Source organism: Pleurodeles waltl, chromosome 4_1 (assembly GCF_031143425.1).
Source record: "Pleurodeles waltl isolate 20211129_DDA chromosome 4_1, aPleWal1.hap1.20221129, whole genome shotgun sequence".
Classification (NCBI taxonomy): Eukaryota; Metazoa; Chordata; class Amphibia; order Caudata; family Salamandridae; genus Pleurodeles; species Pleurodeles waltl.
The window spans coordinates 369,006,499-369,033,762 of record NC_090442.1 but is presented as its reverse complement, the minus strand read 5'-3'; the positions used below and the strand labels follow the sequence as shown (position 1 = coordinate 369,033,762).

The window sequence follows — 27,264 nt, the reverse complement described above, 5'->3', positions numbered from 1 at the left end:
AAGGAGCGTCCTGCTCCTAACGCAGAGGCCAGGGGGAAGGGCGCACTCCCCGCGCCTTCCCCTGGTCCTGCCATGAAGCCACAAGAAGATCAGACCCCTCCTGGGGCCCGAGCAGACACTCGCCTGCACCCGATGCGGTGCGCAAGTGTTCTTCAGCTTCGCGGCCCGCTGTGGTGATCTTATTTAAAGGGGCACAATGCAGCAAGGAGCCTACAAGCTCCCAAGGCTCCATAAGCGCGCTGCAATCAGCGCTATGGCAGCCGCAACCACGGATAAGCACCCCTCGTGAAGAAATGGATGCAGGGGTCAGGGGCCACAGCACCCTGCCCCTGGGGAGCAGAATCTTAAGACAAGGTCCTCAGGTGGAGGGCCCAGCTACAGGCCAGCACAAGGGAAAGGCAGCAAGTGGCAAGTCCTTCACAGTGACCAGGCAGGTCACAGGTCAGCACAGCAGCACCAGTCCATGGCGGTTCCTGGTGAGTTCTTTCAGCCTTCCAAGATGATTCCAAGAGTCTCCAAATTGTGGGGAAAATTCCCCTGTACTTATAGTCAGTTCTTACAGTGTTTTACAATGGTAGGGAGATGAGGTTCCAGCAAGTTACAACTGGTTCTGGGAGTGCCCCCTCTCTCCTTTCAGCACAGGCTCCAGACATCAGTGGGGGGTTAACGACCCTATTGTTTGAGGCCAGGGCACAGTCTTTACAAATGCAGGTGTGCCCCGCCTCTCCCTTCTCTTAGCCCAGGAAGACTATTCAGTATGCAGATGCACCTCTGTGACACCTCCACCCTCCCTGTGTACAGGCTGTCTGAAAAGTATGCACAAAGCCCCAACTGTCACTCTGCCCAGACATGGATTGGAGTCAAGCTGCAAAACACCAGAGTCATAAGCACAGATAAATGCGCACTTTCTAGAAGTGGCATTTCTGTGATAGTAATAAAAAATACACCCACACCAGTAAGCAGTATTTATTATCACCATCACAACCATACCAGACACGCCTACGCTACCCCTCATAAATCAGACAATACCCTTTACACATAAGGCAGGGCATTTCTAATGCAATCCTGTGAGAAGGCAGCACTCACAGCAGTGAGACACCAAGTTAGGCTGTTTGTCACTACCAGGACAGGCCATGCAATATGGCACATGTCCTGCCTTTCTACATACATGGCACCCTGCCCATAGGGCTAGCTAGGGCGTACCTTAGGGGTGACTTACATGTAGTAAAAGGGGAATTCTGGGCCTGGCAAGTAAGTTTAGATGCCAGGTCCCTGTGGCAGAAAACTGTGCACACAGGCCCTGCGCTAGCAGGCCTGAGACAGGTTTGAAAGTCTACTTGAGTGGGTGGCGCAAGCAGCGCTGCAGGCCCACTAGTAGTATTTAATTTACAAGCCCTGGGTATAGAGATACCACTATACAAGGGACTTATAGGTAAATTAACTATGCCAATTAGGTATAAGCCAATCATACCAACTTTAGATGGGAGAGCACCTGCACTTTAGCACTGGTCAGCAGTGATAAAGTGCTCAGAGTCCTAGAGCCAACAGCGAGAGGTCAGAAAAACCAGGAGGAAGGAGGCAAAAAGACAGGGGATGACCCTGCGTAAGGCCAAAAGTCCAACACCCGCTAATTCAATTTCTAGTCAACAAACTGTGTCAAACTTCTCTCACCATGATACTCCTAGCCCCCACGTAGGCATGGCAACATTGGTACACAACACTCCTACATCTGTCAGTCAGTGTATCTCACTGCAAACTTCCAAACAGACTGGATTTGTTAAAACAAAACAAAGGTCAAATCAGACATCCCAATCCCAATGCTCTCAACTTAGCGATTTGGCTCCTGAAGTCATAGAATTTGGATACTTACAACTTCCTTTAGAATGTATGGAAGTTCTCAAACAAGCACACAAACCCATAACTAGACAATGCTATTCTAACAAGTGGAAACATTTTGTTTATTACGGTCAATCTAAAAATATTGACCCACTTGTGGCATCAATACAAGATATTGTATGCTACCTGCTTCATTTACTAAAGTCAAATTTAGCTTTCTCATCTATTAAAATTCACCTTACTGCCATATCAGCATACTTGCAAACTATACAACATACCTCTCTCTTTAGAGTTCCAGTTATTAAAGCCTTCATGGAAGGACTGAAACTTATTATTCCACTAAGAAGCCCACCAGTTCCGGCTTGGAATCTAAAAATTGTACTGATAAGACTAATGGGGCCACCATTTGAACCCATTAATTCGTGTGAGATTCTATTTCTAACTTGGAAAGTTGCTTTGTTATAGCAATTACTTAATTAAGAGGAGTTAGTGAAATACAGGCATTTACTCTGGAGGAACCCTTTTTCCAAGTACACAAGCATTAAGTTGTACTTAGAACTAATCCAACATTTTTGCCAAAAGTTGTATCGCCTTTTCACATTAACCAAACAGTGGAATTGCCAGTCTTCTTCCCACAGCCAGATTCAACTGCTGAAAGAGCCCTTCACACTCTTGACCTTAAAAGAGCACTAATGTATTACGTAGATAGAACAAAAGAGTTTAGAGAAACGAAACAGCTTTTCGTTGCCTTTCAACAACCACATATAGGTAATTCTATCTCTAAACAAGGATTAGCTAGATGATTCAAACATGTTACATTAAGGCAAAACAACAGCTTTTGATAACACCTAAAGCTCAATCCACTAGGAAAAAAGGTGCTTCTATGGCATTCTTAGGAAATATACCAATGGCAGACATATGCAAAGCTGCCACATGGTCTACACCTCATACATTTACAAAACATTACTGTGTGGATGTATTTTCAAAGCAACAGGCCAATGTTGGTCAAGCTGTCCTAAGAACATTATTTCAAACAACTCCAACTCCTACAGGCTAGCCACTGCTTCTTTTGGTGGGGATCAACTGCTTTTTAGTCTATGCGTAGCATGTGTATCTGCAGCTACACATGCCATCAAACGGAAAATGTTACTTACCCAGTGTATATCTGTTTGTGGCATGTACAGCTGCAGATTCACATGCACCCTCCCTCCTCCCCGAAAGCCTGTAGTCGTTGCAGTTTCTTATTTGTACATATGTATATACATCTATATGTGCATGGACATCTTATTTACTTATTACTTTTATAGCACATTCACATTCTTTCACTCTATCACTCCTTCCTACACCCTTTTGCGGGAAAACAATCTAACAAAGGAGTTGGTGCCCATGCGCACTATAACCGAGAGGAGCAGTCACTTGATCCTGTGACTCTAAAAAAAAAAAAGAAAAAGACTTCTTCGAAGAAAAACAACTTGTAACACTCCAAGCCCAACACTAGATGGCGGAAGCCATGCGTAGCATGTGAATCTGCAGCACTACATGCCACGAACAGATGTACACTGGGTAAGTGACATTTTCCATATATATATACAAATATTTATATATATATTAAAATGCTCCTCCTGGAGTCTGTACCCATGGGAGATGGAGTATCTCTGCCAGCGGAGCGACCTGGCAATCAATTCTGAATACAGCCAAAAAATAATCCACAACGCTCTCTCAGGCAGGTGAGAACACAACATTTGCTGCTTACACTACGTTTCGCCCGACAACTGGGCTTGTTCACAAAATTGTTATTAAATAAAAACTAATCTTGCACGCCTCATCCCCCTGTCCCCTTTAAAAATGCTGTAGCAATGTTTTGCTTTTACATAAACTGTGCTGCAATGGAGACCTACATTTACAATTTTCTATAGAAATAAAATATTCTATGTTTTGGCTCAGCTTAAGTTTAATTCAGACATGTCTTTTATTTGTTCTAGTGTTTGAGAAAATTGATATAACCGGCTACTGCAAAGATCTTGTTAAAATTCTTCAGCAAGCAGAGAAGATGGAGGAAAAACTCACCCCCTTGAAATTAATTGATGCCTGGCTGGGAAAAGGCCCTTCGAAACTGCGTGTAGCTAGTGTAGCTCCCCCAAAATTGAAAAGAGATGAAATGGAAAGAGTTATTGTTCACCTGTTGCTTGACTCCTATCTCAGGTATATTCACATATTTTGAGAACATATAAGCAGATTTTGAAATGGTCTGTGCAACATTGAATTTAATATTAAATAAGTATTTTACAGCTAAGGTAACAAATGTAAATAAAAGGTGAGGTTTTGCTTCTGGTTCTGCCGTGCGAATTAAATGACATCTGATCAAAGGGGTCACACTCAACATGACCACGCATTGACTGGCATATGAAAAGTTAAATGAGAATTAGAATTAATCCTCTCTTAATTTAGCTGGAGAAATTATCTGCTTTATTTTAAATTCTTGTCGTGAGGGTATAACATTTCTGCAGTCTGGTGGCTCCTGGTGGAGCACAAACTGAAACCTAGGTAAAGGAAAAGACAGCATATGTGTATGCAGCTCATGGCTTCCCTCTCCACTGCTTGGTGCAGCTACCTTTTATACCACTGCTGATTCACAAGGAAGCAAAGTGTGGGACATGGAAGCAATCTAGGCCTGCCCCTTTGGGGCATGCACAGAGGTGGATGTACATGAAAATTGACAAAAGTGTGGGAGAAGCCCTCCCAGGCACAGAAGGGGAAGTAAGATCAGAAGAACACACTAGAAACAGGACTTACTCCTGGGATACCCTGAAATGAGTTGCACACATAATTTGAGAGACACAAGCAGGAATGAGAATATATTTTAAAAAGCATACTAGTGGGTGACAGCACCATGACTAAAACAACACATAGAACGGAGACTCAACACATGGACAGAGAGAGGAAAGCAAAAAAGGCATAATCCAAGCCTGGCAGCTGAGCTATTTCAAGGATAACAAATATTCAAATGAAACATAGTGTTCTTTGGAATGCACATTGCTGAATATACTTACTTAAAGTTTTGTTTGCAATTAACATTTTAGCTGTTAGATCACCCACAGTTCTGTTGGAGCCATAGGAGGATATTTTTACTGTGTTTTTATGTGTCTCTTTAGTTTAAAGGTACTCAGATGACAAGGTTGATGACATTATTAAATTGTTTGGGTTATCCCAAAGAACTGAGGCAGTTGATAAACTATTATGGAAGAAACTTAAATGTAAGATTTTACATTTTTCAAAGGACAGAAAGAGTCTATAACTTTGGATGAATATTCTGCAATAAATTGTGAATTCTATATTCACAAGGGACAATGATGAATGTGTCAGAAACCAAGTGATAAAGAAGAGCTGTGATCCTGAGATCCAGGAATGTTTATGGTTTGCATAAGACTGAAAACGTGGATTATTGGTTAGAGTAAATGGTGGTCCACCAAACGCAATAATTGCACTTTTATGGTCAGGTTCAGTAAGTTAAACCTGATCTCAACCCCTGGTAGCTATGGCACAGAGCAGACAAGCTTAACTTAAGAAAATGTATAAAGCATTTAGAAGTACCAAACAGTTAAAAAGTCAAAAACATAACACAACAACCAATCCCACTCCAATTATTGAAAACCGAGTAAAATGTAAAGAATAATATGGCACCTTAATGACAAAAAATCCAATAAGGGGGTACTGTAAATATGAATATGTAAAGTTAAAAAAAAGAAAAAAGCATTAAGCACCAACAGTGGTCATCTAGTTGCGCTTGACAGGAGAGGCTGCTGACCATGGGGGACATGTTCTTCTGACGGAGGTGTCTATGATTGATTCATGCTTCGTTATGGGATAAGTGCTACATTCCCCTAATGCTTCAATATTTCTTTTGGACTGAACGGATTCCCTCTTGGCCTTTTTGGACCCCTATAGTTTTGTTGGGTGTTGAGGTCAGCGTGACCTATCTTTGTGTTCCATACTGTGTCTACCACTCTGAATGGCTAACAAAAAAATTTGGGTGATTGATTCCAGGACAACCGCCTTGAGTCCTTCACATCCACTGTCTTCATTTTTTCCTCTGATCCATTAATCAACACTGCATTATCTGTGTGCAGTTCTATCCTGATGAGGACGTTAAATAACTGGGGTTGAAACACCATTGACATTTGAAACAGCGAATTTTGGCTTATGATTTATTACATATTTTAAAATCTTTTTGTATTATCAGGTTCACGTAGTTAAATCTTACAATCATTGCCTATATGCTGTATTCTTTTCCTTTCTGTGTTTCACATGCGCCATTCACGGGCACTTCTTCACGAACACTATGTGTTCACTTCTTTTTGTTTACTGCACTTCTTTTAGATAAATTTGTCTGCTGTAATGCATGTTTTTGTGTTCATTGGCCTTTAAATACAATCATAGTAGTCTGCTTGGTGTTTCCCTCTTGTGTTTCTTATTTATGATGTTTGTCGAATTGTGATTCTAATTGATACCTGTTGAGACATTGAAGATATCACTGTTCACCCAGGTCTCAACTGTGTCTACTGGTTCCCTGTAGTTTGCTTTATTATGACAGCCACCTAGCGCGATTAAAGGTTGAACGTGATGGAGTATGAGTCACAAACAAAAACCAGGTTCACCCAAGTCAGGAGTTTTACCTTCTCACTTAGGCTTTGGAATGGAAGTCAAAAATTCTCAGCAGGGCAAGGCAGCAGGCTGTGGCCGAGAAGGGCTCCACAAGGCTAGACGGCCATGGAGAAGGTCCTGGTGAAGTAGTTGACTTTTTGCAAAAAAAGATCCATGGGAGAGAAACTGAAATTTGCAACCCAGACATGTCCCTCTCTGGGTAGACACTTTTGGCACCTTTGCCCAATTAAGATTACTACCTTTGGACTCGGTCACTTTTGTGGAGCTATAATTCCTCCAGTGGGGCAAGGTTGAAAGCTTTAGCGGTATATGGCTCCACAAGGTCGAATAGCTTCTTGGCAATGTCCCACTGATATGGATTTGCTGCTGCAGAAAAGCTCCAAGCGGGACCAACCTGAACCTTTGTCCCAGGAGCAACGCATCTTCGTCACATTGACTTGGCAGGTTTGCTCCCGTCTTCTAAGGGTCTTTAGAGCAAAAATCGTTTAAGGCCCAAGTTTCTCAGGATGTTAGGACAAGTACTTTTTGACACAGCCAAGGATCCCAGGACCTCAGGAACAACACCTCTAGGTCAAGCATAAGCCACTAGTAGGGTCCAGGACAGGTCCAGTTGGAAATGGCTAGCTGGCCTCTTCTGGAAAAAGGCTTTTGGCAGCTGGTCAGCCAATTGACCCTTGGAGTCCACTTATTTGTTCTCAGTACAAGCGGGAGCAGGTCTAGCCTATTAGATCTCTTTATAGGCCTCAACAGCAGGGGCAGTCCTATCTACCACAGGTCCAGTAATGTTCTGAAGAGGGTGCCCAGAGGTGTAACATTTATGCCTGGCACTAGCCTGTAGGTGTGGATGATTCCTGGCCCTAGCCAATAAAGGAGAAAGTTCCTGGGGGTAATCCTATCTGCTTTTGCAGAGGTTCCTGTGCGCCCTACTGCAAACAGTCCCACAGTGCCCCTGTCTACCTAATTTCACCATGGTAGAATCGTTCCTCCCCTATGCAGAGCTCCTGTGCCCGCCCTAGAGGTTTGGTGGAGTTTATGAGCAACGCGCCTCTGTAGTCACTCAAAACTGGATCCGGGGGCAGCTCCTCTCCCACTGGGTTGGTGCATGGCTGACTAGGGGGTTGAAAGGAGGGGACAGGCCCAGGTGCTAACCACATTTGCCTGTGAAATTAATTAGGGTCCTGGGCACTACTCAGATGGTTGTCCTATCAGAGGAACAGAAAACCTTAGGAAAGGGGCTATTCAGCTCCTGGGTGACAGTTTGGAGTTAATCCATATTGGTTTCTAGAGGCTTTAGGCAGGCAAAAGGTGACTCCTTAAATGTAACTTTTGTAAAATATTTAATTCAAATCCGACTTTACCAATAAATTGAACTTGTGGTAAATATTTTGCAAAAGTTCAATGCTGAAATGTTTAGCTGTTTCCAAAGCCAGGATAACATTATTTATTTTAATGTTATATCCCAAATTTTTCTATGGAACAGCTAACCCTGTTAAGGTAAAAATAGCTTTTGTAACCTTGTAACGGTAAGGACATGTTTTACATGTTCTTCTTTTAAATACCATGCATCCTGTCTGTTTGGTCTTTAAGGTCTGCGTAGGGGTGAATTTTATTTAAAAGCAGGGGTTAGGCTTATGGAACGGGGATATTTTAACAGGTGAAATTTGCAGTTTTAGAACAGCACATATAGGCTACAGTAAAAGGCCTGAAGTAATGTTTTGCATTGTCACTATAGTGGTAGCACAATGTGTGCTACAGTCCACTAGAAAAATGTAACTTACAGATCCGAGGCATACTTTGTACCATTTGCTAAGGACTTACATATATGTTAAATATTACTACAACCAATTTCTGCATGTTTTAGAAGTCAAGGCAAATGCACTGGGCACTGGACAGCAGTGTCACAGCGTCCGCATCCAAAAGCCAATAATACAATCTAGCACAAATGGGGCCGGCCATGCAAAGTTGGGCATTTTCCTACAGAGACCCTAAGTTAAAGAACTCCATTACTACAGCTGAAGGTATGAAGATGCGAGTGAAGTGGGTGAAAAGATAAATTACCATAAGGAACAAACACTTGAGGAGGACGGTGTGGTGAATACAGCTGATGTAAGGAAAAAATAGCAAGCAGGAGGGTGGAGGACCACAAAGCAAGAGTAATGTGTTTCAGAGATAGTGTACCAGGGTGTTTCAAAGACATATATTTTAGATGTGGTAATGTGCAGCACACAGCAAATGATAAGGATTTCCCTTTTTTAAAGAGTCACTGTAAGACGTGGTTGCAAAAAAAACTGTGAGTGTGCTGCAGTAGTGGATTTGGAGCAGAAGTGAGAATATGATTTGTGCTGTGGTTTTAACTGTTCGGGATCTAGGCAGTGATATGGCTGCTGAGAGCATTTTGTGAGTGGTTGCAATGTTTATGGCTATATTTTTTCAGTTTCTGATGTGGATGGTGAGCATTCTGAGAAAATATTTGAGGCCAGTAAATATGAAGGTCATGCACCAAATTGTGCCCATCTATTAATGATGTTATAAGGCAAACTGTAGTGGATTCAGGAACATCATTCACAGGTGTGGCACCTGAAATACTTTAGGGTACATGAGAATTTTAGAGGGTTATAAACTATCCGATATTTGGTGGTTATTGCTTGGATCCTTTTACTATGTGGGGTTACAGAGTAGGAAGGATTAGGTTAGGAGTAGGCAGATTGTAGAAAAGACGTGTGGCAAAGGAAGGAAATAAACTTTTTGGATGAAAACGCCAATTTAGTGTTAGTGTTGAGGCTGGATAGTATAGAACTTGTGTTGCAAATTGTGAAACTAAGTTCTCCACAGAATGTATGTGGAGTGTATCCTGAAGTTGTTTTCTGATAGTTTGGGAAAGCTGTGTGGTTTGGATACAGAATCATTTTGTGCATAGGTACAAAACCAGTGGTGCATAAAGTGTATAGAGTGCCTATTACTGCTATGTTACAACTGAAGAAGTAAATGAACAAATTGCAAATTGTTAAAATGTGGTGTGATCAAATATATGGAGGTTTTGGAGTGCCTCAATTGTCATTTTCCGAAAAATAAATAGTTCATTATGAATATAAGTGGATTTCTGAGATGTGAAGTCTGCTATCTGGGTGCCTAGGTTTCTTTTCCACAGTATTGATGATATGTTGATGATGCTTGGGAAGGAACCATATACTAGATTTTTAACCAACATATCACCAAATGAAGTTGGAGGAGGAATATCAGCACATTAAGCCGTTGGGTGCATTCCATTTTATGCATATACCGTTCAGTCTTGGATATGCGCTGACAGTCTTCCAATGGGTGATGAACAATTTGTTCAGTGGAGTTAAAGGATGTCCGTGTTTCCAATGCTATTGTAGTAGTGGGCTCCAAATATCAATATGAGCTTGATGAATTGTTAAATCATGCTTTAGTTTCTCTAAAGGAAAGTAATTGAACAGTTAGAAGGTCACATTGCATGATTAAAGTAAGGTAATTGACATATTTGAAGCATATCATATCCAAGGATGGAATTCAACTAACAGACAAATTAGTTCTGCTACAATCATGTTGCTGTCTCCCACAAAGAAGGAGGAGTTAAAATGGTAGTTTGGTCAACTAAAATACTATGCAAAGTTTATACCACGTTTTTCAAGTAAGACTTATGCACAGATGTCAGCATTAAAGAAGGGCACAGACTGGTATTGCACTGTGGAGTGCCACGGAAGGCTGCATCTGGTCAAAAGAATAATCACCAAAACACTACAAAGGGGTGAGAGGAAATTTTTCCTGTCCGACCTCTCTGTACTATATATATTTTCACACAAAAGGACAGAAAAACATCTGGTGTGAAAGCCAGACTGATTCAACATCTTTGTGTAGAAAAACGGCCCTCACCCACAATTTGTGGCATGCTTCATCATAGGGCCCTGCTAACACACTCCGAGAAATGTATCCCATTCGGAGTGGAGCAGTACGGGTGGGGAAACATAAAGCACATCAGACAAGTCCAACAATAATGGCACAGGGACCAGAGACGAACAACAGAAAACAAAATAAAACTGTCTCAGGCTGATTCGCTCAGCGGCAATGACGGGCAGCGCCAGACCCTTGACGAATGTGTGACTACAGGGTGGTGCTCCCACCCGGCTTTGACAAAAGCGAGTGATAATGAAAACTCGATAACTGAGTGTGTTGACTAACGAGAAATTTTCTCAAAAGCACGCATAAGTGAGTCTCCTGATTGAATGACAGGTAGGGATACATATAAACAACGGGACAGGACGAAGGTCCTGATGAAGGCCATATGGCCCTAGGTGGCAATCTGAAATGGCCGAAACATGTTGACCCTCCTCAGATATTGGGGTGTACAGGTAACTAATCCCTGAAGACACCACCAATGAGATATTTTAACCCTATCCAGGCTACACTAGAATAAAATAGGACGAGTGATCAGCCTGAGACAGTTTTATTTTGTTTTCTGTTGTTCGTCTCTGGGCCCTGTGCCATTATTGTTGGACTTGTCTGATGTGCTTTGTTTCCCCACCCATACTGCTCCACTCCGAAGGGGATACATTTCTTGGAGTGTGGTAGCAGGGCCCTATGAAGAAGCATGCCACAAATTGTGGGTGAGGGACGTTTTTCTACACATAGATGTTGAACCAGTCTGGCTTTCACACCAGATGTTTTTCTGTCCTTTTGTGTCAAAAGAATAATCAGCAAAGCACCAGTTTTGAGTACTTTTGATGTGTAATGGAAAATATATTTGACTGTTATGCTATTGAAAAAGCTTAGTGCCCTTTTGACGCAAATGTGGAGAGGTGGTTATGTACTTTGAATGAAGCTGGGATAAAATATTCTGTTGCGGAGCGAGAAGTCCTAGTGTGTCTGAGTGGATCAAATAATTGGGCACAACATACATAATTCAGTAGGCTCACAAACCATTATTACACTGTTAAATATTAGGGGCTCTGTAGGAGCAACACCCCAAATGTCAAAATGAATTATTTTGTTGCAAGAATATATTTTTAAGGGGAACATATTGTAGGTTTGGAGAATGTTGTAATGGATTATTTGTCAAGGAATGGAGAGGAAAGGAAGGAAGAAGTGATGTCTGATTGATAGTGTTGAAGATGAATTGAGAGTGTTGTTGGTTTAGCAGTCTCTGAGAAGAAGTGTAGAATAAAATAGGACGAGTGATCAGCCTGAGACAGTTTTATTTTGTTTTCTGTTGTTCGTCTCTGGTCCCTGTGCCATTATTGTTGGACTTGTCTGATGTGCTTTGTTTCCCCACCCGTACTGCTCCACTCCGAAGGGGATACATTTCTTAGAGTGTGTTAGCAGGGCCCTATGATGAAGCATGCCAGAAATTGTGGGTGAGGGCCGTTTTTCTACACATAGATGTTGAACCAGTCTGGCTTTCACACCAGATGTTTTTCTGTCCTTTTGTGTCAAAAGAATAATCAGCAAAGCACCAGTTTTGAGTACTTTTGATGTGTAATGGAAAATATATTTGACTGTTATGCTATTGAATAAAGCTTAGTGCCCTTTTGACGCAAATGTGGAGAGGAGGTTATGTACTTTGAATGAAGCTGGGATAAAATATTCTGTTGCGGAGCGAGAAGTCCTAGCGTGTCTGAGGGGATCAAATCATTTCACATCTTCTATATGGGGCACAACATACATAATTCAGTAGGCTCACAAACCATCATTACACTGTTAAATATTAGGGGCTCTGTAGGAGCAACACCCCAAATGTCAAAATGAATTATTTTGTTGCAAGAATATATTTTTAAGGGGAACATATTGTAGATTGGGAGAATGTTGTAATGGATTATTTGTCAAGGAATGGAGAGGAAAGGAAGGAAGAAGTGATGTCTGGTTGATAGTGTTGAAGATGAATTGAGAGTGTTGTTGGTTTAGCAGTCTCTGAGAAGAAGTGGTTCGATGCCATATATAAGTTGAACGATGCCAGGAATTTAGTTATTGACATTTAGAGTGGTGTTCAAGGTGAAAAAGTAAGTTGCAGGAAAACAATGAGTTAACATCAATTAAATTGATGTTTGTTGGAATAGGAGGATCCTATCCATGGAAGGCATGTGGATAGAAGCATGACAAATTGTCATGTGAGAGAAAAGTTCTGATGTGTTGATAGTAACAGGAGGCAAAGAGTAAGTGTACCTCTCAACTCTGTTCAGGTTCCTCATCAAGTGTGACAGCAAGATGCGTTGGATACTGTGGGACCAATTAAGAGTTTAGGTAGATATCAAGGATTTGCTGTGGTAGTCTAAGTTGGTTGAAGATGAGTGTTTGTTTCAAGTAGCTATAGGTGACATTGAGGTATTACAGAGAGTATAAGATATAATAAAGATAATAGTATTCAGTTGTGTTAGAGAGAGACAGACGTGAGTTTTAGGGGTTCAAGAAGTAGAACATTGGCATACAGCATTGTACAATCTAAAAGCCAGTGGTTTGGTGGAGAAGGTTATTTAAGTGGTGGTGGAAGACTTGCAATTAGCATAAAAGAACGGTTTGCTTTGGAAAATAGAATTTTAGAAAAATTGTGGGAAGACCACACTACGTGCTGCTAACAGAAGTACATCATTTTCGTTGATGAGGGGATAAGAGTGCCAAAAACAAAATTGTGTGTGGCTTGGTTTATTTGTGATGAAACTTAAGTAAATATCGAGAAAGGAAGGGAGAACCTGCTTGTTAGACTGGAAAAATACACTGATTGATATGACAGGAGGAAGGTGAGAAGAATGTTTAAGTAAAATGTTGGTTATTCTGTGAGAATGAGCAAGCCTGGTTTTGTCAGCAAGTTGAAGTTTAGATTGAGGAATTGTGAAGCTTCATAAGAATCATGTAGTGGTGGAAGGTGGACACAGGGCATAGGGACAAATTGGTGAGGGTGTAAAGTGTATGTTATTCAGGCGTTGTTTTGTTTGCTGTTATTTGTTGGTCTGACATGTTGTCAGTGTGTGACTGAGCTGTGTTTCTTTGTATATACTAGGTGCCATTATGTGGATTTGGGAGTAGTGTACTTATAGTATCTTTCCAACACTGTAAACAAATATAAAAAATAATAATTTCCTTAATTTCTGTGGGGAGGGGAGTGTGTTGTAACCTGTTAGGAATCTTATCTATAGGATATAGAAGCTAGAATGCTGATTGTTTTCCATAGTGGAAAGTTACTTCTGTGTCACTTGGAAAAGACGATTCCTGTATGCAGTGTGTAGCATTAAAGCTCGGTTTCCAGTGCCATCCCTTTGTGTAGACCATTCATCACCTCAGCAGAGGTGTTTCCAAAACATATTCTTGAAGTTTGGTAATATTTGGTTTTATCTCAAATGTGTATATTTTCTGTATACAATGCTGTTTGAGAAATAACAGTTTGCTGCAATGAAAATTCGAACTACTCTGTTCCTTTGTTACACGAGGTACCACCTTTGTGGGACAACAGAGGCTTTACATTCCTAAATGTGTTTTCAGATATTAGCAAGTTTCTCGGATTCTTGTATATTGTATTAACAGCGTGAGGTTGAACTGCTAGGATGTGAATAGACTTTGTTAAAGAGATTTTATTCTGACTCACGCATATGACTCAATAGAAACTATTTGCAAGCATATATTTTGGCTTTGTTTCTACAGGGAAGACTTCAGCTTTACTGCTTATGCCACCATTTCCTATCTGAAAACGGGTCCAAAAGTTGATCTTCTTAAGAATGAGAAGCATGCAATCCGCATGGAAATGAAAAAACGTAAATCAAGTCACTCCACGGACCCGGTATGTTCAATACACTCTTCCACTGTGATGTGTCAGGTGCTCAACTTTTCTAAAGTGTGATTACACACTTCACTTTAAAATGCTGATCCAGAGCCTGATTTAGAACTTGGTGGACGAGATAGTCTGTCACAATGAAGATGGATTATATTTTATGGGAATTACATTCCGGCGGATGAGAAATCCATCACCGTTGTGATGGAGTAACTCGTCTGCCAAGCTCTAAATCAGGCCTGAAGTCTACACCGTGCTTTGATGTTTTTGCATTTAGTGAATCATGCTCATGGTGCCAGCGAGATGCTGAAACTTTAAAAAGACTAGTAGCAAACTTGGTCCTAACCACAGGTGGAACATGTAATGGGGAGGACCTGCAACAAAATATGTTGAGGCACCACTCATATTAATTTCATCGAGGTATAACTAAACATACTAAAGCACACATCCCCCAGAACAAATTGTCAATTTTAATAACCATGAGCTTCCCAACATGTAATTGTTTTCAGTATGAGTTTTTATTGTTCTTAAATATTCTTTGTGCCAGACACAGTGCAAATGTTTATAGGATTTAAGGACCATATTACGGGGAAATTTGAGGCTCAGCCTAAGACAACATGGAGACAATGCCTGACAAATTGTTCATGTTAAAGCATGCAAAGGTCAGTAACATTGTTGAAATGGTGATTTAAAGTCCACCTTATTACGTAGTTTGGAAATCCTCTCAGTGGACCGTAGTGAAGGCATTGGCATGTCCAACAAGTCTAGTAGGAAAATATTTGTTTCCCGAGTGTGCAGACAATGCCAATCTATACAGTACACCATTTTCCGTTCTAGTTGAGGTCTTGTGGTGATTGGAGTCCAAACACACAAACTCAGTTCCCCTTTAAATAATTCAATTAGTTATTTTAAAAATCAGAAGCCTATGCAATTACAAAACGGTCTAAAACATTATTGTATTACAATCTTCAGAACAATTAAAACACCCTCTTAGTGTTATTCACATTTATTTTAAAGGGCAAAAGAGCAGATCAAATCGGACCGCTTAACATGGAACATAGCAATCATAGCATACACCATAGGAGTCATAAGTCCTTTTGAGGCAAATGCTTAATATACACATTACCTTAGACATGTTATGTCCCATATATATATATATATATATATATATATATATATATATATATATATATATATATATATAACTTTACAGTGGGATCCATTTTTCTTGGTGTAAATTTTAAAGCTACAGAAGTTGGTCTTAATCCATATGTGTTGAAGATTAGTTTTAACTAATGACTTGTACAAGAAGAAGAATACAGGCTCACAATTAGGAAGTGGTTATGGGTTTCTGTACTTTGCTCTTCGCAAAAAATCCTAAAGTAGAGTATTGCCAGTGCTCAATTCTATTTGCTAAATATGATAGTTATCTCAATTTCAAATACAGATTATTGGAGTCTTAATCTTGACCCACTAAGCCGTTTCTTTTTTATTTATTTGTTGTTTTATTTATTTTACCAGAGTAAGAGAGCATTTAAACAGGCAGTGCTGGACATGGCAGTGGAACCGCTGTACAAACGATTACTGCCAGTTTTGGTGGAAACGGACAAGATATTTGTATTCTTTGCAGATAACCAATTTGATGATGTTGATAGGATGCAGTGGTAGGCAAAGAATTTCCTATTGCAAAGTGTTGAACTTTTAATAGAGGGAGGAATACTTTTTTAGAGAGGCCAACTACTAGACGGTTACAGAGGGCCAGTGTGCTCAGGACGAGTACACAGAGATGTTTTTGGCCTTGTGAAAGGTGGATTGGTAGAAATGTAACCATCGTATTAGTATGTCTAGGTGGCAGCACCCCAAACACATCTTTAAATTCAGAGGTAATATGCCCTCCTCCAAGGACTGAGGATTAACAGTCCTCTTCAAATAACGTTTGTTAAGTTGCCTTAAATGCCCCAACAACATTTCCCTGGCCCTAACTGTTCAATGTTAATGTGTTGTGAAAATATGGAAACTGAGGCTTAGGCCTGCGGAATTACCTCTCTTTGAGAGGATCAGTGAAGGGGTTTTGTATTTTACTATTTCTTTTTAATAATTGAGGGGTTCTGGCACTACAGGGTAGTGATAGTGGATACCCATAAAAGAGTTTGTCTATCGTCCCTTGCTGGGTTCTTTGAGGTGGGGTGACTTGGGAGGCGATTGAAAGAAAAAAAAATGGTTTTATAGCGTCAAAAGTGTGTTACCTGTACATAATGACACGTCTTATTTTTTGCTTTTCATATATTCAGTTCATGCTGTTAAATATTGTTACGTAAAATCAGTTCCTTAGTTTATGTGCTGATTTTCTACATCACAAACCGTGGTTAGCCCTCCCAACCCCCCTCTGCAAATATGACATGACCTATGGCGGCCTGGCAACAAAACCATAGTCATAGTAACCTTCCGCCCTCTCCCTGACATCACAGGAAGTGACGTTAAAAAGCAGCTGGCTTTTCTGGTCCACTGTAGCGTGTTATTTAGCTATTACAATACTTCAGGGTTACTAAAATATGATTGTTAACCGGCACAAACACCCAACTCAACCCATAGTATTTGTCTGAGTACATACCGGACCGGAATCACACTTATGATTGAGCTTCAGTACAGTAATGTGAGCGTGGTATTAATGTACCGGACTTTGTTTCACAGCAAATGTCTCCCGTGGTGTCAGACGGTGAGAAATCTGACAACGGTGTTCAATTGGAAGACCACGAAGCTTCAGAAAAGTCTATTAAGAAGGTGGAAGGGGAGCTTAAACGACCTGCAAAAAAATGCAACTTTCATGCAAAGAAGAGCAAGGTTGAAAATGAAAAGGCTGCTGATGCTGCAGTGTTAATTGAGTGAGCCCTTCAGAAATAGATGTCGCTACTCATTCGGTTCAGTATACTTTGAGGCTGCTGTTAGTTATCATTATATGCACTATAGCTAATGTGTTTGCCTTTTCTTATTTTTCAAAATAGCCTGCAATAATTATTTTTTTCACACCTTTCACGTTCACAATAAGTTTCTATCAGTTGTAATTAAATCATACTTCTATTGTACTCTTGTCCTGTGTCCTCACCTTTCCAGCTAAAACACCATTGTGAATCTCATCATCACCTGATGATTAAGGTCCAGATTATTCAAGATACAGGATGGCAAAGGATGGTCGGCTGTAACCACGACCAGGAGGGCCTGGCAAGATGGCACGTGCTTCTCAAGAAGATAGATGTGATAGAGGTTACTTGTCCTTAAAAAAACTAATATATGAAAACGTCCACATTGCTTCCGCATGTGCAGCACAAGTTTTTCAATCACACATTTATATTACAATAAATTACCGTCAAAGTAGTTGTTACTGGCCATGGACCAAAAAAATGTGCCTTCCGTTTGAACCAAAGAAATTGCATTGCATTCCTTAATGTAAACAATTTGGTTCTTGAAACAATTGATATCTAACCCTGGGAGGTTTTTGGTGGCAAGCCAAAGTCTTTAGTGGAGTTTGTAATCTCATATCGAAAGGACTGGTTTGGTGAAATATGTCAAGGTGTTAGATGTCTGATAATCAGATCTCTGTGCAGTCTGCAAGTTGCAGGTTCTAATCCTGAAGACTCCTTTCAGACGCTTGCCACTGAGTTAAATACATAGACTGTTGTTTACTGTGATCTGTAGGTGCCCACTCTGTCAGTAAACACTATGTAAATATGTTATACGGAAAACTTTGTTTTCCTTTTACTAACAGTGTGTCTAGCTCACTGATTCTTGGTTCTGCTACCTGCCTCTACAGCACTGCTCCAGATGAAAACCATTTTTGTTGGTGTTTACCCTTTGAGTGCTATTTTATAGATGGATGTAAATTACATGCGGTCTCCTGTGAAAGAATTTTAGCTACAACAAAGTCACAGTTTGAGTCTTGTCATGATATCATAATATCCTTTTGAGTCTTTCACACCTTAAGGCTAGTGACGCCATACCGCCATGACTTCATTAAAGTGGTCCTAAACCTTTTTTGTCCACTACCAGTTCTTGGTTTCTAGTCATACGTAACTCAGTTATAATTAACAAGATTATTTTGCTACAATTATTAGCTCAATAAACTTTCATCAGTCAGTTTGTGAAAAAATAGATTGAATATCCACATTAACATCAAGTAAGAGATTTGTCAGCTGTTTTCTTATATGCCGTACTTGTTTGCAATGTCTATGCACTCTGTTTACCCTAATGTAACTTATCTGCCCAAACACCTCTTCATTCTCACACCTAACATGCCAGAGCAAGAAGTCTATCGAATAATAACCGCCGGAGATCATGAATCAAACAGTTTGGGTGCAACCAACTAAAAACCACTAAAACCCTGTTGCTTCTAGGTGATCAAAGAGCTCAATTGCTTTGAGTCAATACAGGATACAATTTGAAACTATGCGCATAGCATGTGCAACTCAATATGTAACTCCAAATCAAGTGATAAATTAATGTAGGGTATCATCTACAGCCTTTATGCTTCATTTACTAAAAGAAGCATAGCCTTGAGAATATACATAGTAAAACAGTTCCGAATATCGGATCTGCAACTACTACAGAACTGCCATGAGAAATTATTTCACGGATAAAACACTTGCCTGCTGTGACTGATGCCTTTCCATTAAACCAGAAGAATTGCAACCAGAAGTCTGTGGCGTGCGTCAGATTTTGAAATGTGACTTTTAAAAGTGTGTTGGCAAAATCGTGACTTTTGTCTTTTGTTACTTTTTGTTAATTAAAATAAACAACTAATGGTTTAACTTGAACCCTCTTTGAGAAACAACGTCCTGCATACATGAGCACTTAAAAACAAAAGGTAATTTGACTTACATACCTATCGAAAGAGATCCCAGCCCAGCATAAGGTGCAAGATCTCCTAGACCTTCTCATGCATGTACCTATACAAATATAATTACTATAGTATAAAAATTCTGCTGATGTGTTTTGTTTATCACTGCTTTTTATTATTGACATTCATATTTTGTTCAGTTGTTTAGGTTTTTGCACTAAGCCCATGTGAAGTATGCTGCTACCATTTCTAAGCTAGTTTTAAAAATAAAAGTTTATTTTGTAATAATGTCTTTCATATATGACATCAAGCATTTAAGATATTACAAGCTTCACATAACCGACCCAAAGCCAAAGTCTTGGGTACACTGAATGTGTGAGACAGTCAATCATTAAATATGTTTTTTTCAGTTCCGCATTGTAGACCAAATTGATATTGAATTGATTTTGTAACAAAGTTGAATAAAGACTGCTATAAGAAGTTCTGTGCGATATCAAGCTTTTTCTGTCCGGTGGGTATTATCTTACAGATAACATAATTGGAGGAAAAAAGGTTCAGGTAACATTATTCCACCATAGGGTGCCCATATGTGGCTTTCATGTGAGACAGTCAATCAGTCAATCAATCAAGGACTTATAGAGCGCACTAATCACCTGTTAGGGTCTCAAGGCGTTGGGGGGATAGGGGGGGGGGGGCTACTGGTCGTAGAGCCATGTCTTGAGGCGTTTCCTGAATGTCAAGAGGTCTTGGGTCTGGCGAAGGTGGAGCGGTAGGGAGTTCCAGGTCTTGGGGGCTAGGTGAGAGAAGGATCTTCCTCCGGCGGTGGTGCGGCGGTTGCGGGGGATGGAGGCGAGGCTGGCTGAGCGAAGATTGCGGGTGGGGGTGTGGAAGGTGAGTCTGTCGTTGAGGTAGGCTGGGTCTGTGTGGTAGAGGGCCTTGTGTGCGTGGATTAGGAGTTTGAAGGTGATCCTCTTTGATACTGGTAGCCAGTGAAGGTCTCTGTCCAGAATGAGGCGGGTGGATGCGTTCTGGATTCCTTGCAGCTTTGTTAGGAGTTTAGTTGTTATTTCTGCATATAGTGCGTTTCCGTAGTCCAATCAGCTGCTGACCAGGGTGTGGGTGACAGTTTTCCTGGTTTCGACGGGAATCCACTTGAAGATTTTGCAGAGCACGCGGAGAGTGTTGTAGCAGGAAGAGGAGATGGCATTGACCTGCTGAGTCATGCTGAGTGGGGAGTCCAAGATGAAGCCTAGGTTGCGTGAGTGGGTGGTGGGTGACGGCGCGGTTCCTAGGGAGGTGGGTCACCAGGAGTCATTCCAAGTTGAGGGGTTGGTGCCAAAGATGAGGATTTCTGTCTTGACTTGATGTGGCTTGATTCCATCCAGCTGGCGATGGCATGAAGTCTGTTGTGGAGGTTGTTCTTTGGAGGCACGACTTCCTGGCTTTAGGGCCTTAACCACGCATGTGTGAACCACGTACATGCGTGGTTAAGGCACAGAAGAAGGGAGTCGACGCGGTGAAGGAGGAGGCAAGTTGGGTTGGGACTGGGGCTTTTTTTTAGGGGTGGGGTAGGGGGCTTGGAGTGATTAGGGTTTAGGGCGAAGCGGGGTCAGGGTTTAGGTTTTAGGGGTAGGTTGGGGTGCTTTAGGTTTTAGGGGCGGGGTGGGACTCGGTATTTGTAGTTTTTGGGGATGGTGGTGGGGGGCTCGGGGTGATTAGGGCATAGGGGTGGGGGAGGGGGGTCAGGGTTTAGGTTTTAGGGGTGGGTTGGGGTGCTTTAGGTTTTAGGGGAGGGGGGTTGAGGTAATTTGGGGGAGGGGGGTTGCAGTAATTTTTAGGGGTGGGGCCAGGGGGGACGCATGCTGGAACTGTGCATGCTGATCACTAATGCCTTTACCAGGAATGCCTTTACAACGAAAAATCATTGTAAAGGCTTTCGTGCTAAAGGCATTAGGGATACCAACAAGGTTGTTGTTCTGAACTCATTGTTAAGCCATGGGTGGTTGAAGCACTCGTGGTTTCAACATATAACCGTGCAGTGTATTTAAAAAGTTGGACATGCACTTTTAACTTTTACATGTCCTGGTAATGAAAAACTCTTACACTTGTTTTTCACTACTGCAAGGACTGCCTGCCTCATTGGATAATATTGAGTTAACACTTATTAAATTTAATAAGTGATAACTTTCAGTTGGAAGCAGGTAGGAATGTCGAGTTTGTTGTCTAAGGAATTGTCATTTAAAACCTTCTTCATTGGTAAAATCGGATAGTAAGTCACATTTTTGAAAAGGACACTTTTAGAAAGTTGGCATTTTCTTGTCCTAAGCATTTGGTGCCTGCAGCCTGGTCACGTGACTAGATTTAGTTGGCAGTTGGTCTTGTGTATTGCTCCCAGAAAGTGAGATAAAGGAGGCTAGGTATTGGCAGGATGGGCCATCTCTGATGTGATGAGCGGGAGGAGCTGTCACCTACCACACTAATACATCACAAAGGGTTTGACACTAGTTTTTTGTGACTCCAAAGAAGTTGGAGGCAGGAAATTCTAAGACCCTCTGGGCTGATCCGTTGTTACAGAACTAGGATGACTAACCGGTTTATAACTCCACAAGCACTGTAAACATAATACAAGATGGACACTAACCGAAAAAGTGACAGTAAACCATAACACAACCAAGGCCCTAACAGAATGTGATCAAAGACAGGTTTATAAATTGGGCACACACAAATGAGAACTGAATGAAGAGATTCATAACCTAATAACTGAGGCATGCCTAGGCAAATAGCGACACTCAACCCTTTGAGTGGTAAGGTTACAGGCTCAGAGACGATTCTAACATCCCTGACAAAAAGAGGGGGCACCAAGGGGTTAATCTCTTGCCTCTATTTTGTCAGTGTGCCAATAGGGACGTGCACCACCAGCCTGTAAACAGTGTGACTATACGCCGGGAAGTGTAAGAATGCATACAGTCTTTTGAGGAAATGTGTCATAGGGTGTGGGACCACACAAGTTACAGAAAAGTCTTAAAATACTTGTATCAATTATTACATTGTATATATGATTCTATATATCCAAGAATAGTTTTCTTAAAAAATACTGATAGAGAGACAAGGGAACTTGATGGTTGATTTCAATGCATACAATATTGTGTAATGCCATGCGCTGTGCACTATGTTGTCTGTTATCCTTCGTTGGCTTCTACAATGTAGAACAACCAGGATTAATGAATTATTCTTTTTCCCTATTGTGTACATTATGAATGTGATGAAAATAGGCACCACGAGGGGCCTCTCCATCCAAAGGACAGGCAAGTAGGCCTGCCCTATACACCCATGCATGTCTATGTGTATGTTTGTCTATGTAATCACAAAGGACGGTTGACTGACCCAAAACAATAGGTGGGACAACAGACATACTGCATAAAGAACTCAGGGCACTAAAAGAAAGCATTCCTGATGAAAGCCTGAAACATATATAAATATACATAGATATATATATGTTCGATGGCATGTGTAGCTGCAGATACACATGCTGTGCATTATCCTGCCATCTAGTGTTGGGCTCGGAGTGTTACAAGTTGTTTTTCTTCGAAGAAGTCTTTTCGAGTCACGAGACAGAGGTACTCCTCCCCTTTCGGCTCCATTGCGCATGGGCGTCAACTCCATTAAGATTGTTTTTTTTCCGCCATCGGGTTTGGACGTGTTCTCCTTCGCTCCGTATTTCGGTTTGGAAAAGTTAGCTAACAAACGGAAAATTCGATAGTATTGTTTGCGGTCAGTATCGGGCTAGACATAGCACATCGACACCGAAGAAAAGAAGAGCTCTGGTAGCCCTTCGGGGCTTACACTCCTCGACGGGGCCTGGTCAGCCCGACCGCGTGCATCTTCAAGGCTCATGGAACGGACCCCATTCCGCTTCTGCCACAAATGCCACGCTAAGTATCCTTATACAGACTAACATTTGGTCTGTAATCTGTGTTTGTCCCCCGAACACAAAGAGGATACGTGCGAGGCCTGTCGGGCATTTCGGTCCAAGAAGACGCTGCGTGACCGGAGAGCTCGAAGGCTTCAAATGGCGTCGACACCGGCCGGACACCCCGACGTCGAAGAGGAGGAGACATTCTCCATCCCAGATTCGACTCGGACAAGCCCGAGAGTGAGCAGCCGACGAGGCAACAAACCGTGAGTAAACCAGCCCCGGCCAAAACTCACTTGAAAATCATGAAGGCCCAGGGGATGCCACCGCCGACAGGCCATGGCTTTACCCGAAAACAGGGTGACCAAGCATCGGCACCGAAAAAGGGCACACAGCAGCCGATGACATCCAACTCCAGTCGAGATACCGGCTCAGAATATACTCGGCACCGAGATACCGGCTCCGACCAAACTTGGCACCGAAACATCGGCACCCCGAAATCAAAAAAGGTTTCTTCTGAGCCTAAAAAGACTGCTGAGAAGGTTTCGGTGCCGAAACACCCATCCTCGGAGCCGAAACAAAGCTCCTATACGGACGAACAGGGCCTTTCCTCACAACTACAAGGCCACAAGTTTGGACAAGAACTAGAGATGGGAGAGCCAGACCATACACAGAGGAGGCTCCATATACAAAAAGACATGGGGAAAATAAGAACTCTTCCCCCAATTAAAATGAAGCGGAAGCTCGCATTCCATGAAACGGAAATGCAGCCAAAAGCAAAGGTGGCTAAAGAAAAAACACCACCACAATTTTCTCCACAGCCATCGCCACCGCCCTCACCACATCTGTCCCCAATAGCAACACCCCCAATGATGCAGTCACCAACGCACACAGGAATGTGCCAAGATGACCCAGATGCATGGGATCTGTACGATGCACCAGTCTCTGATAATAGTCCGGACTGTTACCCGGCAAGGCCATCACCACCAGAGGACAGTACTGCTTATAAGCAGGTGGTTTCCAGGGCAGCTACTTTCCATAATGTAGCATTACATTCGGAACCTATAGAAGATGATTTTTTGTTCAATACCCTGTCATCAACACATAGCCAATACCAAAGCTTGCCAATGTTACCAGGCATGTTAAAACACTCCAAACAGGTGTTTCAAGACCCGGTGAAGAGCAGAGCCATCACACCTAGGGTGGAGAAGAAATATAAACCTCCCCCTACGGACCCTGTTTACATTACGCAACAACTAACTCCTGATTCAGTAGTAGTAGGATCAGCCCGGAAAAGGGCAAACTCACAAATTCTGGGGACGCACCACCACTCGACAAAGAAAGTCGGAAATTCGATGCAGCAGGCAAAAGGGTGGCAGCACAAGCAGCCAATCAATGGTGAATTGCCAATTCGCAAACTCTACTGGCAAGATACGACAGGGCACATTGGGACGAAATGCAACATTTCATTGAACACTTTCCCAAAGAGTTTCAGAAGCGTGCCCAACAGGTTGTAGAGGAGGGCCAAAGTATCTCCAACAACCAAATAAGATCGGCTATGGACTCAGCAGACACAGCCGCCAGAACAGTAAACAAGGCGGTCACCATTCGGAGACACGCATGGCTACGCACCTCCTGATTTAAGCCAGAGATCCAGCAGGCTGTGCTAAATATGCTTTTTAATGGACAACAATTGTTTGGGCCGGAGGTGGATACAGCTATAGACAAACTAAAGAAAGACACTGACACGGCCAAAGCCATGGGCGCGCTCTACTCCCCACAGAGCAGAGGCACTTTTAGGAAGCCACACTTTAGAGGGGGGTTTCGGGCCCAAGCCACAGAACCTTCCACCTCACAGGCCAGACCCACATACCAGAGCCAATACCAAAGAGGAGGTTTTCGGGGACAATATAGGGGTGGACAGTTCCCTAAACCAAGAGGGAAATTCCAAAGCTCAAAAACCCCACAAACTAAACAGTGACTCCAACGTCACAAACCCCCAACACACAACACCTGTGGTGGGGAGACTCACAGATTATTACCAAAATTGGCAAGACATAACTACGGACTCGTGGGTCCTAGCCATTATCCAACATGGTTATTGCATAGAATTCCGACAATTACCACCAAATGTGCCTCCAAGAGCACACAACATGTCCAAACAACACTTGGATCTGTTACAAATAGAAGTCCAAGCGTAGTTACAAAAAGAAGCAATAGAACTAGTACCCAACCATCAAAAAGTAACAGGTGTTTACTCCCTGTATTTCCTAATTCCAAAAAAAGGACAAAACACTGAGACCCATATTAGACCTCAGAACACTGAATCTTTACATCAGATCAGATCACTTTCACATGGTGACACTTCAAGACGTGATTCCCTTGCTCAAACAACAGGACTACATGTCAACATTAGATCTCAAGGATGCTTACTTCCACATACCCATACATCCTACCTACAGGAAATACTTAAGGTTTGTAATCCAAGGCGTGCATTACCAATTCAAAGTGTTACCGTTTGGGATAACAACAGCACCAAGAGTATTCACAAAATACCTTGCGGTAGTAGCTGCTCATATCAGGAGGCAGCACATGCACGTATTCCCTTACTTAGACGATCGGCTAATAAAAACCAGCACTCAGCAACAGTGTCTTCAACACACAAAATACGTCATAGAAACCCTTCACAAGCTAGGGTTCTCTATAAATTACCAAAAATCACATCTGCAACTGTGTCAAATACAACAATACTTAGGAGCAACAATCAACACACAGAAAGGGATTGCCACTCCAAGTCCACAAAGGGTACAAGCATTCCAAAATGTAATACAAAAGATGCACCCAAACCAACACTATCAAGTGAGGTCTGTGATGAAACTTCTAAGGATGATGTCTTCATGCATAGCCATTGTCCCAAACGCAAGACTACACATGCGTCCCTTACAACAGTGCCTAGCAACACAATGGATGCAAGCACAGGGTCAACTTCAAGATCTAGTGTTGATAGACCGCCAAACACACACCTCGCTTAAATGGTGGAATCCTATAATTTTAAACCGAGGGCGGCCATTCCAAGACCCCGTGCCTCAATCCGTAATCACAACAGATGCTTCGATGGTAGGGTGGGGAGCACACCTCAACCAGCACAGCATACAGGGACAATGGGACACTCAACAAACCCAACTTCATATAAATCATCTAGAACTGCTAGCAGTGTTTCTAGCATTGAAAGCATTTCAACCGTTAATAGCCCACAAACACATTCTTGTCAAAACAGACAACATGACGACAATGTATTACCTAAACAAACAGGGAGGGACACACTCATCACAGCTGTGTCTCTTAGCACAAAAGATTTGGCATTGGGCGATTCACAATCACATTCGCCTAATAGCACAGTACATCCCAGGAATTCAAAACCAGGTAGCCGACAATCTCAGTCGAGATCATCAACAAACCCACGAATGGGAAATTCATCCCCAGATACTACAAACTTACTTTCGAAGCTGGGGAACACCACAAATAGACCTATTCGCAACAAAAGAAAACGCAAAATGCCAAAACTTTGCGTCCAAGTATCCACACCCTCACTCCAAGGGCAATGCGTTATGGATGAGTTGGTCAGGGATATTTGCTTACGCTTTTCCCACTCTCCCACTCCTTCCGTATCTAGTAAACAAATTGAGTCAAAACAAACTCAAACTAATACTAGTAGCACCAACTTAGGCTCGCCAACCATGGTACACAACACTACTAGATCTGTCAGTAGTACCTCATATCAAACTATCAAACAGACCAGATCTGTTAACTCAACACAAACAACAGATCAGACACCCGAATCCAGCATCGCTCAACCTAGCAATCTGGCTCCTGAGGTCTTAGAATTTGGACATTTAGACCTTATACAAGAATGTATGGAGGTCATTAAACAAGCTAGGAAACCTACTACATGACATTGTTACGCAAATAAATGGAAAAGATTTGTTTATTACTGCCATAATAATCAAATTCACCCACTACATGTGTCCGCAAAAAACATTGTAAGCTACTTATTACACTTACAAAAATCGAAGCTAGCTTTTTCATCCATTAAAATACATATCACAGCAATATCTGCCTATCTGCAGATGGCACATTCAACATCACTCCTTAGAATCCCAGTCATCAAAGCATTTATGGAGGGTCGAAAGAGAATCATACCCCCGAGAACACCACCAGTTCCCTCATGAAATCTCAATATTGTATTAA

General features: G+C 41.9%; 1 protein-coding gene across 2 annotated transcripts in view; it reads left to right on the top strand.

Annotated features, from left to right (window-relative positions):
- Window positions 1-19,583, top strand: part of RECQL (RecQ like helicase) — a 162,671-nt gene extending 143,088 nt beyond the window's left edge. For both annotated transcript variants that reach the window (XM_069228534.1, XM_069228532.1), the window contains exons 13-15: window positions 3,819-4,038; window positions 14,146-14,281; window positions 16,964-19,583. In XM_069228534.1, the coding sequence (XP_069084635.1) occupies window positions 3,819-4,038; window positions 14,146-14,281; window positions 16,964-17,158 (551 nt within the window). In that variant the 3' untranslated portion in view covers window positions 17,159-19,583. The remainder of the gene's footprint in view (window positions 1-3,818; window positions 4,039-14,145; window positions 14,282-16,963) is intronic.
- Window positions 19,584-27,264: the final 7,681 nt, after the last annotated feature.